Source organism: Lissotriton vulgaris, chromosome 7, assembly GCF_964263255.1.
Source record: "Lissotriton vulgaris chromosome 7, aLisVul1.2, whole genome shotgun sequence".
Classification (NCBI taxonomy): domain Eukaryota; kingdom Metazoa; phylum Chordata; class Amphibia; order Caudata; family Salamandridae; genus Lissotriton; species Lissotriton vulgaris.
In genome coordinates, this window is record NC_141695.1 from 390,647,761 (window position 1) to 390,664,383 (window position 16,623).

The window sequence follows — 16,623 nt, forward strand, 5'->3', positions numbered from 1 at the left end:
CCCCTCGCTGGCAGCAACCCCCTCACTCCCAGCGCTTCTTTCCGCTACGGCCTGCCTGCGTTGGTCTTACTGACTTTCTTCTTCATCCCAGGTGAAGGAGCTCCTGAGTGCCAAGCTGCCCGTGTGGCAGCAGTCGTGTACACAGCCAACCAAACTACCCGAGCGAGCCTTGGTGCTGGTGAAGCAAACTGCAAACAACTCCTCCGTGGTGCCCGTCATCTCGGAGCCAGTGCCCAGCACCAAACCACTGGAGGTGCCCCCAGAGCTGGCACCTCTCCTTGGTGGTGGTGGGCTGTCACTCAATCATGTAAGTCACTCCTGCTTGAAAGAACACTGCACTGGTGCACTGTGAACAGTGACAACTTCAGAGCCAATTGCAATGTTGGGACCTAAAATGATGTGATGAGAAGGGCTGGCTTTGGCTGATGAGTGGCAGAACTACAAAGCTATGCCCAGGGATACAAGACAAGCACAATTACAAATCAAGAGCCCAGTGCTGCCTGCCCACACCCCTGGCTGGTGAATATCAGGATAATAGCTGTAAAAAGTGAGCACCTTCCTGAAACTTCCTGAAACTGAACCAAGGGCCGAGCCAGTAACTAGTTGATGCTGTTTCGATGATGTGACAAGGGGGTAATTGAATCTCCAGCCAGGAACCAGTATTTCTGGAGAATTTCAGTTGTTCTTTCCTACAGGCACATGATAGCTTAAAACCACTCATCTGATTGGCACAGTTCTTCGTAAAAAATATGGCATTGGTCAGATGAGAGATCAGCTGAGATGGATTTTTGTGTACTATTTTTGGCGCTCCCCAAGGGGGTAGCTTAATGTTCCGGTAATCCGCTTGTTACAGCTGCCCGGTAGGTGCTGGTCCGGGTGCTGACTGTGGAGGCCCAGCTCTGTACACATGGGCCTAGGTTGCCATGTCAAGGTGACACAGTGTCAGTGATGGCGTCTGGAACACTAGTTTGGCCAATTGACTGTTCGATCAATTAATAAGAACATGCTTCCTTGCACTGAACCTGAGGTCGGTGGACGTTGGAGGATCAGTCGACGCCCAGAAGCAGGGTTAGCTGTCAGACTTCTTGTTTCGCTAACTGGCAACAAGAATGTCTTTTCTCCCAGTGAGCAGACCTTCTGGAAAGTAAAGTTCCATGTGTCTCTTCACTGTCACGCTGTTCTAGCTCTTCATCTGGTTTTCTAAGCTGGCGCCTGGAACTGAGAGTGTAGTCGGATGGTGATCTGACACTAGCCTTAGCGGCCTGTACGTTGGTGCCTTAGCTTTTTTACATTTAGTGTTTAATCCAAATACCATTATTGTGTATCTTAACTTAGTAGATCCAATTTGAAGCAACAAGAGTCTTCCTCTCTGCTCTCTCTCTGGCTTCATAGCAGAATGGCTCTGTTCAGTTACATTAGGTTGACATGTGCTTTGTTCACAGGTTTGCAGCATTATTAATCAGATGTCATTGGTCAGTTCCATCTGAAGAGCCTGAGACCTCACCAGACATCCTGATGGGTGTGTCTGAGAGGCAGTGTTCGTAGAACCACGCCATTAGGCAAGACGTACTCACAATCAAGTTATGGATTGGATAATTCAGTTTTGCAAACATGCAGCTATTTTCTTCTGACCTCTTTCAGAGAATGTCTGTCCAAGAAGTGCCTCCTCTGCCCAATGGAGGGCATCACCGGGCGCGGGTATCGAAGGACATGGGACCTCCTGCTCCAAGTGAGCCACCACCTCCAGCTGCTGTACAGTGCCCTCCACAGCCAGCTCTCCCCGCCTCTTTGACACCCCCATTGCTGAAGGTCAGCGATGTTTACTCCTGCACTCTTCCTATGCCCCGAAAACCAGCCTCCGAGAACCGACTGGCCACACTGGGTAAGCATCACATCATTGAACACTGCCTTGTTGTTTTGCTGTATCGCATTTTACTCCATTCCAGGGCTGTAGTGTTTCTATTTACATAGGGGCCTATTTATGAAGCCTTTTTCGTCACTCTTGCACCACGCAACGTAGTGCAAGAGCAACGTAAACCTTAAGACAGATATTTGAAGCCACGCAAAGCCACTTGCATGGATGTTGTCACGCAACTCCCATGGATTTTTACTTATCACCAGATTTACAAGAACTTGTAAATCTGGGGTTGTCCCAAAAAGATACACCTCTCCAGATGTGGTGTAACGAGGAGAAATATCTTTATTTCTCCTCATTATTTCCTCTTTCTATGCATGCCGCATTGTGCAGCACCCATAGAAAGAGGAATATGCCTCTCAGGATTGTTTTTATGCAGGAGAGTGTTCCTTCATGCACAAAAGCAATCGTGTCTGCAATGCAGGCACCCTTCCACCATGGTGCAAGGGGGCCTACTTTGGAGCCAGGCAGCCAAAACAGCGCCAGCACTGGGACCAGGGCAGGACTGCATCGTATTCTTTTAAATACAGCACATGGCTGCCCTTTCCCTGTAACGCTACGCAGCGCAGCATGGTGATGTGCAGTGCTGCGTTCCCTCACCATGCCATAATTATGGTCCTCGTTCTTTGAGGATCCTTTCGTGATTGGTTGCCCACACCATAATAACCATTTCAATCTCTCGACAGACTTAGCTCAGGAAAAACAATTTCATATTTACATATCCCCCCTCTGTAAAACTCCTTCAGCCAAGCAATTTGTTATTTTTCCATTCTGCGCTAAGACCATTGCATGATGCGGTACCTGTGCGTTTATCTGACCCAGCAGGTAATGCGATGACATGCTAACATGCATAACATCCCAGCATAGTATGTTGTGGATATGGCACATCAGGGTTCATAGATTTGGTATAGCTCAATGTGGTATTGTGTACTTTTGGTGCAGTGGAGAGGGCTATTTTTTTAGGTTGTAACAAGAGTTGTTTTTTATTCATTTGACACAGCACATACTTCTTTTTTAAGTTTTAAAAGAACATTTATTGGATAAGAATATAAGATATAACAGCAGTAAAATACAGTATAGAAATAAAATACCATGCAAATATTTCATATAGGAAAAAGAACAGGAGAGGGAAAAGGGGGCAGAGAGAGAGGGGAAAGGGTATATCAAATGTTATAACTGGTCTTATAGTTAAAATACAACAGTTGAATTACATTAATTCCTATAGTAGTAATTTATGTTATGAGCAACACAGCACATACTTCTAATGTTTCAATTTGCAACAGCACAGACTGGCACTCAAAGATTGTTCACATCCGACTTGAATTTGCTGAGGGTGCAGTTCACACTAGCGAGCTTGGCATTTTCTGTGTTTGTGAGAACACTGTGTTGTATTCCGGCGGCATACCTGCACATTTGACACACACTACTTTGCTAAGCTCAGGGTATGTCTGCATCTCTTTCACTGTAAGGGGTTAGCTTTGAGACGATAATTCTGCACATTCGTGCCCTTGCCATGCGCTGCTAGTTACTTCTCATATTACATCATTTGTGACATGTACTATGACATCATTGATAACATCACTGTAACGGCTGACATCACATCATTGATGGCAACACTGTGCATGCATAGTGAGGGCCACCAATTATAATTAATTGATATGACTATAATTGTTGAATTTCAGTAGTTTGTTCCTTTAAAACAGTATGTTTTAACTGACGCTCCAATATAATTATAACAGTCCTTTATCCTTTTAATGTAAATTAAGATATTATTACAATGCCTAACTATAACGTCACTTTAACCTTTTTTGTGAATATATATGTATATATATATATATATATATATATATATATATATATATATATATATATATAAACGCTCCAAGTCTCACCCAAAAGCTGCTGAACTCGCGGCGGGTGCCCTTCATCTCAGACGTGTGGGTGAGTCACGTTAAAATATTAAGGCTCCAGGAAAAGATGCAAAGCACTCTCGGGACAAGTTTCAGGTGGGTTTATTTCAGCAAATGCATTTCGGCATCAAGCCTTCTTCAGTGCTGATCGTCTAGGCAAAACTTGTCCCGAGAGTGCTTTGCATCTTTTCCTGGAGCCTTAATATTTTAACGTGACTCACCCACACGTCTGAGATGAAGGGCACCCGCCGCGAGTTCAGCAGCTTTTGGGTGAGACTTGGAGCGTTTATATAATGCTGCCTGAACCGCCGAGGATCAAAGAGAGCTATCCGGTCAGCTACCGCTGCCAATTATCGAATTGGAGGTTGTCAGTAATCCATACTGAAACCTGTGGGATGCAACATTTGAATCTGAGGCTGGCGAGGAACAATTGACTGTGGTACCGGCAACTGAGAGGCACAATGGAAGATTCAGCTTCGGGGGACCGGAGGCGGCATGAGACATGCGAGAAATCATCTAAGACATGCTATCATGGCCGCCACAGGGAGAAAGGTATCTCACCTTAACCCATTAGTCCTTCGTCACTGCCCATGATTTTGTGTGCCTCCAATAAGATCCTGCAAATGAGCATTCAAAATCTGTGTGATGCCAGATGCCTAGACGATCAGCACTGAAGAAGGCTTGATGCCGAAATGCATTTGCTGAAATAAACCCACCTGAAACTTGTCCCGAGAGTGCTTTGCATCTTTTCCTGGAGCCTTAATATTTTAACGTGACTCACCCACACGTCTGAGATGAAGGGCACCCGCCGCGAGTTCAGCAGCTTTTGGGTGAGACTTGGAGCGTTTATATAATGCTGCCTGAACCGCCGAGGATCAAAGAGAGCTATCCGGTCAGCTACTGCTGCCAATTATCGAATTGGAGGTTGTCAGTAATCCATACTGAAACCTGTGGGATGCAACATTTGAATCTGAGGCTGGCGAGGAACAATTGACTGTGGTACCGGCAACTGAGAGGCACAATGGAAGATTCAGCTTCGGGGGACCGGAGGCGGCATGAGACATGCGAGAAATCATCTAAGACATGCTATCATGGCCGCCACAGGGAGAAAGGTATCTCACCTTAACCCATTAGTCCTTCGTCACTGCCCATGATTTTGTGTGCCTCCAATAAGATCCTGCAAATGAGCATTCAAAATCTGTGTGATGCCAGATGCCTAGACGATCAGCACTGAAGAAGGCTTGATGCCGAAATGCATTTGCTGAAATAAACCCACCTGAAACTTGTCCCGAGAGTGCTTTGCATCTTTTCCTGGAGCCTTAATATATATATATATATACATATATATATATACATGTATATATATATGTAATGTATATGCTGATGTGCATAGTGTGTTATGATATTTATTTACAATTGTTGGGAGGACTGAGTGGTCATGGGAAGCCCGATCGGGTCATGCTGCCCCTCCCCTTTCTCAGCAAAAGTATAGAAAGGCCCCTCTGGATATATGCCCCTCTGACTAGATCAACCCCTTGAATATATGGCTTTTGTCATGTTGGTTTGTCATGTGTATGAATTTAAAACAATGCAATGCCTAGATCTCAGAATATTTATACCAAGAGATGACAGCACCTACAAGCACAACGTCCCTAGACAACAACACATACTCAAACTACTACATAATTCTGAATTTATTCGTAGTCGTCTCTGAGATAGTTAGGGGTAATGTCATATGCAATCTCATCTGTAAGATTATTTACGACTTTTGCAGTTGCATCTAAGACATTAACAGTAAGGTCATGAGCTTTTCTTTTGGCGCGTGAGTTATGGTTTTCACGGCTATCCTGCAAATGATGGATTTCGGCTCCAACCACAGGCTGTGGATTCCAGTGGCCTTTTAGTTTTATCTCATAGCTGTAACCGCAGGTAATGAAATGATAATGCTTATGAATGTTAAAGTTAGAACGCCTTATGTCCCATATATCACAGCATATGCATGTGTAAAGCTAAGATGCCTATGCATTTGTAAATAACCCCCATATCCCCAAGTAGTGAAGCGCGCTCTATCTAGCCAGTCTGTCTCTTCTATTCTCTCTCTCCATGTTTGTCGTTTTCTCCGTTCTTCTCCGTCCTCTTCTCTCCTCACTGCCTCTCCTTCCTTGGGCTCACCAGAGGTGCTTGTTTAAGCTCTCCTGGGGCCCACTCACAAGGGGGTGGGCCCCAGGAGAGACATTTATGATGTCACTGTACTTTAATTCACATAAACCAGCCGCTTGGTGTGCAATCAATCCGTCCAGAGGACTGAAAGAAGAGGCACAACACCAAGAAAGAAACAGCATATTGATGAACAACATATCTAAGGAGTCTTGCTCCATGTACGCTGCTACAATGCGGAACCGCATCCCCGCACGCCTCAAGCTTTCCACGTTAGCCCTGCATTCCAGGAAATATAGTAAAGACGCCTTTCTTCAAAGAGAAGCTAATAGGCCGTTTATGGACCACTAAGATCAGACAGTTGTAGAGCTCCACCGTGTGGCACGTTTATGGAACTTCTGTAAGATGTAGAGAAAAGCAAACAAACCCTTCCTTGTTCAAAGCGACAATGTGCAAATAGTTTTTTCTACAGAAAAGATGCTGATTAGTGCTGGAGTTCAAAGGGTCTCAGTGAACGTTTGAGACAGGTACTGAGAGCTTTAAGTTGGCCGGGTCAGATCAGGTAATAATTAAAAACGGACATTGAAACGGGTCCCTGTTGGGTCCTATATTATGTCAAAAACACTGTTCGTCTCCTGCTCCTGGGCTTCACATTAGCAAAACAAAGAGCTATAGCTAGGACCTGGAAGGCGGTGGTTGCCCCATCGGTCTCGACCTGGAAAAATGGCCTAGACTTTACTATGGGCCTCGAGCTCCCCATCTTTGAGGCTAGAGGGTGCCCTAGGAAGCACTGTAAGATCTGGAGGCGCTGGGCGGATTATCAGGGTTTGGAGCTGGAACCGCCGAGGAGGGGCCGGGGTTGTGCCCCGGAGTAGCCGGATGACCTCTCCTGTTCCTTGCATTTCCCTATGTGTGGCTCATAATTCATCAATTGATAATGGTATTGTGGCTGTTGAGCTCTTGTGTGGACTGATAGCAGCCTGGGTCAGATACATGTTGTTTCGGACTATGGAGACGGTGCACCTGGGGGTGGGGAGGGAGGTGGGGGGTTGGTTGGTTAAAGGAATTGATTTTATTTGTATTGCATTTCATATTCTCCTATTTTTCATGATGCAAAGCCGTCAAAGTCATTGTTTTTTGTGTCTTTTATGCAGCAGTTGTCTCTGGGATTCAGAGGTCTGAATTATACGTGCTATTTTGACAAATGAAATCTGTTTCAGATTTTTTATTTAATCTTACATTTCCTTAGAGTGTTAGCTATTTTCAGGATGTTGTTTTTCTATATTTTTTCCATGTAGCCTAATAATACTGTATAGTGAATACTCTAAGCATAGTCAGTGCTTAATTTGTGAATTAAAAAAAACAAAACGTAAGTGCCGTGTCCCTCATCAGGAGGCCACCGCAGTTCGCACTGCACATCATCACACTGCTACACTTGTGGCATATCAGATTGTTGAAGGCCGCCCAAGGTTTAATAATGGTTTGGGTGGCAGATATTAGTTAGTTTGAATGTATATTGAATTAACAAGCAACTGTTTTTCAATTCCTCATTAAATTACACAAACTGTGCCACCATGAGACACCGGTCATAAGGCCAGGTTCTGGCAATTAAGTGCCGGTGCCGAGCACTGGAAACCACAGGCTCAAATTAAGCACTGTAGTTGGCTACATGAGCCAGATTTACGAAAGGATTGCATTGACCTTGCATTGTGCAAGGTGGCACATGGTCAACGCAAGCCTTAAATTAGAGTCACTATGCCAGGCAGAGCAACATTCAGTAGCTCTGTGTGGCATAGTAAATCTGAAGTAACGCAGTGAAACTGGCCGCCTTGCGTTACTCTGGCCTGAGAAGGCATTCCATGGGTGTATCGTGGGTATTCCAATGCATCCACCAATGGACTTAGGTGAATTCCAAGATTTAGAACCAGTAATAAACCTGGGAATGAGTCAAAAATGTATCTGTTCCAAGTAAGGGTACAACAAGGAGAAATAACATTATTTTTGCTAGTTTTTTCCTTTCAGCATCAGGAAAAAGCCTCTGTAATGTATATTTTGAAGGACTGTATTCGCTGCATGAAAAGGTCCCTTCCAGCCACTCCAGCTGTCATCAGACTTTCCACTCCAACCGCCTCCCAGCCTCCTGCATCCTTATTACATCATGACTCACTAAGGTTCTAACAGTATGAGCCCAAGCTGTTATGTTATGTTAATGGTTTCTTGTATAGCGCGTGAAACACCCGGGGGTATCTCGGCGCTTAAACCTGAGGGATAGCATAAGGCGGGTTAGGAAAATAACTTCTCAAGTGGCACATTACATTAGAACAGGAAGGTTTTTAATTGTTACTTATAGAAGAAAAAGCGGCTGACCAAGGTTATGCACAAGAAATTTCAAAGTATGATACGTAAGTCCATATGTTGTGCACAATACGTCCAGAGTATGCCGCACCAATACTCTCCTGCAAAGCAGATCCCAAAGTTCATATATAAAAAGACGGTGCACCAAAAATGGAGTACTAGAAAGCTCCAATTCGTATTCCAAAATTCCTTTATTTAATTCCAATTAAAACAAACTCCTCAACCAACGTGTTTCGTTCACAAAGAACTTCGTCAGGGCTATTCAGCGAAGGAAATATCTCGTAGAATCAAACCCATTGCTGGGATGTACTGAGAGTACGACAAAAGATAAAACCAGAGGAGGCCAATAGAATAGTCGGCCACTGGACAAACCATGTAAGTCGTCCGTTCTAAATAAAGTGAAGTAACCAATTAAGATCCCGGAGTATAATAACGTTGGGAAGGTCCGACCTAGGTCTCGGCCGCCAGTTCGGGTAACTGGCAATGTAGCAAATGAATTAATCATAAACGTTTACGATTAATTCAGAACGGACGACTATTCTAATGGCCTCCTGTGGATTTATCGTTTTATTTTTATTTATTTATTTATTTTTAAATTTTTTATTGAAGTATTTTGAGTCATGGTTTCAAAAGAAAAGATGAGTATGAAATGATATAGCAATCAAAAGAATACAAATAAGCTCAAATATCTTCCGAGAGGCAAAAAGGGCACCAATAGCATTAATACATTAGTCCATAACTACTCAAAATAGGAACTCCAAACTTTATCAAACTTCCTCGTTCTTCCAATTCGATATGCATAAACTAATTCACTCTTTCTTACGTTCTTCATTTTTTGGAGCCAAGCATGGAGCATAGGAACCTGCATTGATTTCCAGTTCTGTAAAATCAAGGACCTTGCCACTGCCATTGCAATAAACAACAGATTGACCATCTGATCTGCCAATTCCAAATCGGAATCGTAACCGTACAGCATTAATTTAACATTATAGGTAACCTGGATTTCACAGTGAGTTTGCAAAAATAAAAAAATCTCATTCCAGAAAGGCACAATTTTAGAACAGTGAACTATAATGTGAGACCAATTAGCTAAGGTACATTGCTGACATCTAAAACAGTTGGCAGAGATGTTGGGGTACATTTTTGCAATGACAGCCGGGGTGTAATATAGAAGCCATTTACTAAAGAATATCATTCTTCTCCAGTTTGAGCCCCGCAATACATCGAAATTAAGTCTGTTTAGTTTCTTCCAAGTGTTAACTGAAAGAACGTGATTCTCTTGTTCCTGCCATTTTTTAATGGCTTTCGAGCTCAGATCCAGTTCAATTTGATGAGCTAAGCAGCGTTTCCATTCCCCTGGCTTTCTAGTCCGTGAAGACAGAAACAAATCGTCCCATAATGGGATAGAAGAGCAAATTTGCTGAGGGTCCAATTGACCTAACAATCTGTAAATATAAGAACCCATTAACAGAAAGTTCCCCCAAATCAAATATTGCATCTCCCCAGGAGTTAGCCAAATGCCCTCCCTTAAAAAATCTGATAAGGTATTAAACCCAGCATGATTCCAGTACCTTACGATTTCTGGTCCAATTTTGATCTCCGTATACGTAAGTACATACTTTAAGGGAGTTCTAGAATTAAACTGCGGGAGAGAATATCTTTTAAGAGTAGTATCCCGTAGTTTAAAGACCAGTTCATAACCTTGTGTCAGCAAAAAAGTTAATAAATAAATTTGGACTAAACATTATAGTTTTAAAACAATCTAGATATTGGGCAAAGTATGCGCTATAATAATCTTTGATATTTGACTGTGGATTTATCGTTTGTCATACTCTCAGTAGATCCCAGCGATGGGTTTAATTCTACGGGATATTTCCTTCGCCGAATAGCCCTGACGAAGTTCTTTGTGAACGAAACGTGTTGGCTGAGGAGTTTGTTTTAATTGGAATTGAATAAAGGAATTTTGAATACGAATTGGAGCTTTCGAGTACTCCCTTTTTGGTGCACCATCTTTTTATATATGAGGTTTTTAATTGTTTCCTGAAGGTCAGAAGAGATGTTGATTTACACAGAGCCTCAGGTAGCGAGTTCCAGAATTTGGGTGCGACGTATGAGAAAGCTCTACCTCCTGTGCGACTCAAACGGATGCGTGGGACCCTCAGGAGGGCTAGTGAATTTGATCTTAGATTACATTCAGACGTCTGCTTGTACAGCTTGTTTTGTAGGTAACGGGGGCCTACCCCTTTGAGGGCTTTAAAGGAGAGACAGCAGATCTTGAAAAAAGCTCTCTTTTTCACTGGAAGCCAGTGTAGTTCTCTAAGTAGGGGGAGAGATGGAGATCCTGGGGGCGATTCAGAACCATCCTGGCTGCAGTATTTTGTATCACCTGCAGTTTAGTTAGCGCTGTATCTCCTACTTCGCCCAGCAAAGCATTCCCGTAGTCAAGCCTACTCATGACCAAAGCCTGGATTACGGTTCTGCTGTGTTCTATCGGTAGAAAGGGGAGTATTTTGTGTAGCAGACGGAGGCTGTTATAGCATGACCGTGATATGGACTTGATATTATCTTTCATGGAAAGTTTGTGGTCCAATTGGATTCCCAAACTTTTACCAGGGAGAGAGGGTTGGGGGCCTCGCCCAACTCTGTTAGCCACCAGTCAGCTGACAAGGCGTGTGCAGCTCTAACCATGAGCCTTAGCTCCGTTTTCCCCGGGTTGAGCTGGAGACAACGTTCCCTCATCCACTTCGAAATAGCCCGCATTCCTCCTGAGAACCAAGATTTCTCATCCATGCAATCGGAGCCGATTGGAAATAGCAGTTGTGTATCGTCGGCGTATGAGACTATCTCAAAGCCAAAAGGTTGCACAATTTTAGCCAGGGGGCCATATATACATTGAAGAGCGTAGGGCTCAAATACGAGCCCTGAGGCACACCCTTGTATAGCAGGAACTTTTGAGAGGCAAAGGAACCAAGGATAGTAGTTTGGCATCTGTCCGTAAGAAAATTCCTTAGCCACTGCAAAGCCACACCCCCTATGCCGCACTCCTGTAGTCTCTCCGCCAGCAATTGATGGGATATGGTGTCAAAAGCAGCAGAGAGATCTAACAGGATCAGTATCATAGATCCTCCGGCCTCGAGGGTGAGTCGTAGCAAGTCGGTAACTACCAAAATGGCTGTTTCTGTGCTAAAGCCGGGGCGAAAGCAAGACTGAGAAGGGTCAAGGATGTTATTATATTCCAAGTACTGGCTGAGTTGTTTATTTATGGCTGATTCTAGCGTTTTACCCAACAGTGGCAGCAAAGATATTGGTCTATAGTTACCTAGCACCTGAGGGTCAGCATATGATTTCTTCAGAATGGGGCGCACAAAAGCTTCCTTCCAGGTGGTTGGAATACATCCCATATGAATGGAGGAGTTAACATTTTCTTGTATTAGAGCGGCACATCTGGGGATGAGGAGGGACATGGTACTCGGAGGACATAGATCCGCTGGGGAGCCTGATTTCGCAGCCAGGAGCAAGTTAGTTATATCCTCAATTGAGATGGCTTCCAACTGATTGAGGTGACCGGTAATAGATGTCAGTTGGTTGCCACTGGTCATGGTGGGACCCGGGATGACCGGGTTTGCCATATAGAACTTAGCATAAATTGTGGCGATTTTGTCCTGGAAGAAATTCGCTATAAAGTCACATTGTAGTTGAGATTGTAGCGGTGACTGTTTACATGCTGGGGGAGAGGGAAAATCCTTAACTATGTTAAAAAGTGCTGTGGCAGAATTTTCCGCTTGTTCAATTTGGGTGCGGAGGTAAGAACATCTGGCCGATTTGATGAGTTGGTGGTAATGAGATAGGGATGATTTGTAGACTAGTTTGTCAGCAGTGTTGTTTGTCCTCCTCCAGCGTCATTCTAATGCTTTGCATAGTGACTTTTTATTTTTGAGATCGCCTGAATACCAGGGGGCCGACAGCCGCCGGGTATCAGAATTGCTATTTTTTATCGGTATGGTTGCATCAAACATTTTTTCCAAAATGGAGTTAAACGTAGCCAACAGGGCCGAGGGATCTTGATAAAGTTGACCTGGATCTACGCATAATTAGTCGAATGTTTTGTTAAAGGCTTCCAAGGCAAGCTTTTTCTAGGACCTGGTCCTGCTGTAATTCAGTGGCTTCTGGGGGGTCGAGAAGGTTATCTTAGAGTAGACCTGGAGGAAAATTTGGATCATAAAATGATCTGTCCAGGTCAGAGGGAGGGGAAAGTACTGTTACTCCTTCGGAGTTAGTGAAAATGAGATCTAATGTGTGGCCAGCACAGTGGGTGGGATCACATACCCTTTGTGATCGGCCGATAACGCTTAGAGTGGAAATGAGCTTCAGGACATCCGGGTTTGTTGCGTTTTCACCATGAAAGTTGAAATCCCTCAATAGAATAAAATTGCTGGAGGCCAGCACCTACATAGCAATATATTCCATCAGGATGTTAATGAAGTTTGTTTTAGGTCTGGGGGCCGGTATAGCAGTGCCCCATCCCAGGATATAGATGGAGAAATGGCAACTCTAAAGAATTCCAGTTCCATTGTAGTGTCACTCAAGGTGGAAAGCCATTGTAACTTTAAATGACTCTTGAAGGCAATCTCTATGCCAACACCAGATTTCCCCGTTCTATTTAAGTGAATTAATTTATAGTCTGTGGGGAGAGCCAAATTAATGACGGGGTGTTTGTAGGAGTTAACCAAGTTTCGGTTAGGAAACATAGATCGGGGGCGAAGCTGTCACATATATAACACGGGTAACATCCTTAACCACAATGTATGAACAACGACTTACCTGAACAACGAAGAGCGAACAACGAAGAGGGCTGAACCACAAAGGTAACATCCACGAACGACGGAACAACGAAGGATGGAACCACGACTTTTAGAACACCGGAGTTGTACGTAGGATAATTAAGGAAAACATATAAATGGGTAGATGAAGGGTGTGGGGGGAATCCCCCCACAAATACGATTAAAAAAATATATAGTTAAAAATAAAACGTGATGAATAAATTAGAAATAGTTACGTAAAGCTAAGGTTGTTGAAGAAAAAGGTTTACAATAAATGTACCGGTTTATGTCAGGAGATGGCAGTGTTGCTTTGAGTTTAACACGTAAATGCTATCGGATTACGAACAGAATATGATGAGTGTGCTCATTTTTGAAAACAGATATTAACTAGTATTTAAAAAAATGGCATAAAAAGAAAAAGTATCATTAAATCTTATTTTTTCGTGGTTTAGGAAGTAGTGGTTTATAATGTAGTGGTTAAGTAATGGTCATGGTTTAACCTTCGTTGTTCCAGAAGTCGTGGTTTAGGCAGTAGTTGTTAAGTCATACAATCACATAACACAGCTTGGGCTGTTACATATATATTACAGCCTTTAAGGATTGAGTTTGTGCAGGAATGTGTCCCATGCTGCATAAAAATAATCCAGCCTGCAATGCAGGCACCCTTGCCCCATAGTGCAAGGGTACCTCTGATGGTGCTAGGTTGCACTGTGAGGGCCAGTTCAGGGAGAGAGCAGGAATGCGCCATATAGTTGGAGATATGGTGCATTCCGGCCCTCTCCATGTGACACAGCACAGCCAGTTGTTTTTTTATGGTTTGCTCCATCACTTCTTCATAAATCAGGGCCCATGTGCTCATAACAGGCCATGACTGAGAGGTTTGAGGTTGCGGCTGAAAGCAGTGAGTATTTCTAACAGTATCTGTCAGTGGGTCAAAAAGGTTTTCAGAATAAATGGTTATCCAATCCTTGGCCTGTCTGCAGAACGCACACACCAATAGTCACATTTTGCAGGTGCATCAGTGCTTCTATTCAAAAGTGCGTGAAGGAGGTGCACAGAAGTCAAAATATTGACAAGGCAAAAGAAAAAGAAATTGAAGTGCATTGTATTTTTGGGGGTGGTGATGTGAAGGAGATGCAAGGGAGTGCATTTAGAAGAGAGAGAAAAGAAGGTGCTGAAGAGGAAAGAGATGAGGTGTAAGATATGCCCGTGGAGGAGATGTAGAGAGAAAAAGGGATTAATTGGCTAACATGCGACCATAACATGAGTGATCGAGACACTCTGTAGACCGCTACCACTCCCACAGGCCTCAGTAATATTTAATTCACAGTCTCAAGGATTTAGGAACTGAAACATTTTCAATGTTAATTATTTACAACAAAGTCATTGTTGCTACTCATTTATCTTAAATAGCCAACAACCACTGACAAAATCAATAGTCCTGGCTGGTTGTAGAAGTAAGTAAGTTGTTGTGTTATATATCTGTATTCAATAACAGAAAACTCAGGGATGAATGAAAATACCAATGGGGTCGCACACTATAGGAAATTATATACCCCCCCCCCCCATTTTTTTAATCCCACTTAAATCTCTGCAGGTACTAATCTTATGTAAACCATTAACATGCACTTTAACCGTCCCCCCCCATCTCTTTCTTCCTGTACAGTTGAAAACAAGACCTTACCACGGATCAGTCCTCTCTCAGTTCTGCCCCCTCGTGTGGAACGGCGGCGGGTCCAGGCCATCTTCTCTCATGCTGCTGGTGAGAACAGCACCCTTCTCAACTTCCAGGAGAATGACGTCATCCTGCTGCTAGTGCCCGAGGCCAGGGATGGCTGGCACTACGGAGAGAACGAGGCCACCAAAGCGTGAGTGCACCAGCGGCGCAAATAATAATAATGTGTGTTTAACAGTGGTCAAAGTGCATTAAAAAAGTGTTGGAACTGTGATGCTAAGTAAAATGGAGGCGAGGTGAGTGAGCGTGGGAGCTTGCTCAAAAAGGGAAGCAAAAAAATATATATTCTGTTACTTTTTTTCGGTCTTTCGGGTAACTACATATAAAATAGGGCCCAGCTTAAATAAAAGTTAAAAGCAAGTTATTTTAATCTGTGGGAAATGCCCTACCGTACATTATAAGACCTTTATTAGTTAATGCACTGCCCCAGAAAGCCACAGAATTGAATCCTGGTTGGTGCAGTGGAGAATAATGACTTGTGTATGCTTTGGGATAGAAGGTGCCAGTCTTTGAGTGAAGGCATTGTGAACATGTAAGTCATTATTTTAAACTTGCATTGTATACAATACTAGCAGCCCGTCCCGACGTTGTCCAGGAGCAAAAGGCTGCTTCAGGGCCCCCGCCCGCCCCGCAGAAGAGTTGTCTGTGCAAGTCCTGGCCCTGTTCAACTGATTTGGCCCACTTGTGTTATTTTTTTAATTTGTATGTATTGTTTTCCGCGTTTTATGTTGTCCGCAAGATGTGAGGAAAGTGTTGTGTCACCTGTTTAATGTTTTTTTTTCTTTCGAAGGCTCTTTCCGTGTGTTCGTTTTTGTATCCCTTCAAAGAAGTTTACCTTTCGTTTTGTCAATTGTGTGGTGAAGTCCTGGCAGTGCTCGAGTGATTATGGGCAGTTGTGTTATTTTCGTTATTCGTATGTCTTATTGTAAGCGTTTTATCTTGTCCGCAAGATGTGAGGAAAGTCTCGTAAATGCGCAGTCGGTTGCGTTTCTCCGTTAAGAAATGTCAGCTTTTTTTGTTTGTGTTTACCCCCCTGTGACGTCGTTGGTCAATGGCCAATGGTTAAAGACTTTTTTTTTGGTAAGCCGAACTCGTGTGTGTTTCTTTAGTGCGTTGTGATTGGTGTAGTATGCGATTAATCCTGCCCCATGTGTGGCGTCATTTGACACTCCTCGTCGATGGAAGGCCCGCCCGGTTTTTAATGCGAAGGCGTCAATGTTGTCTGGGTAACTGCAACGAATGTGTGTATACTTCTTATAGCGCGCACCTCTGCTGTTTTTGTATATTGGTGTTACCGCGCTGTATGTGTGAATTTAAATTCATTGAAAGCGCATTTCCGCTGTATGTGTTGGGATTTGCAAATGTTTGTTAGAAATTCATTTCCGCTCTGTCTGCATATTGTGCATCTAAATTCAGTGAAAGCGCATTTCCGCTCTGTGTGCATATGTAAGTGTGCTGTGAAGTTGCTTGGCCTATGTTTGTTATGTGCACTTGGCCCGGCCCTGTAAACGCCCACATTTGTTGTTTGAGACACCCACGACCACGCCCCCAAGGGACTACTTTACCACTTTTGGCGTTTTTGCTTTTTTAATGTATATGGTGTACATATCTATAGCCTATGTCCTTCTGCCACATTTCCCCTTTCAAATGGTGTATTGGGTGTAGTGATTGGTGCATTACTTTTGTAGTTTACCTGGCTCAAAGGTTTGTGTTCTCTCTTTATAATAGTAC

General features: G+C 43.5%; 1 protein-coding gene across 2 annotated transcripts in view; it reads left to right on the plus strand.

Annotated features, from left to right (window-relative positions):
• The window catches only part of LOC147701721 (BAR/IMD domain-containing adapter protein 2-like), a 389,617-nt gene that overhangs the window by 265,794 nt on the left and 107,200 nt on the right, over nt 1-16,623 (plus strand). For both annotated transcript variants that reach the window (XM_086930340.1, XM_086930341.1), the window contains exons 8-10: nt 92-307; nt 1,642-1,882; nt 14,824-15,025. In XM_086930340.1, the coding sequence (XP_086786466.1) occupies nt 92-307; nt 1,642-1,882; nt 14,824-15,025 (659 nt within the window). The remainder of the gene's footprint in view (nt 1-91; nt 308-1,641; nt 1,883-14,823; nt 15,026-16,623) is intronic.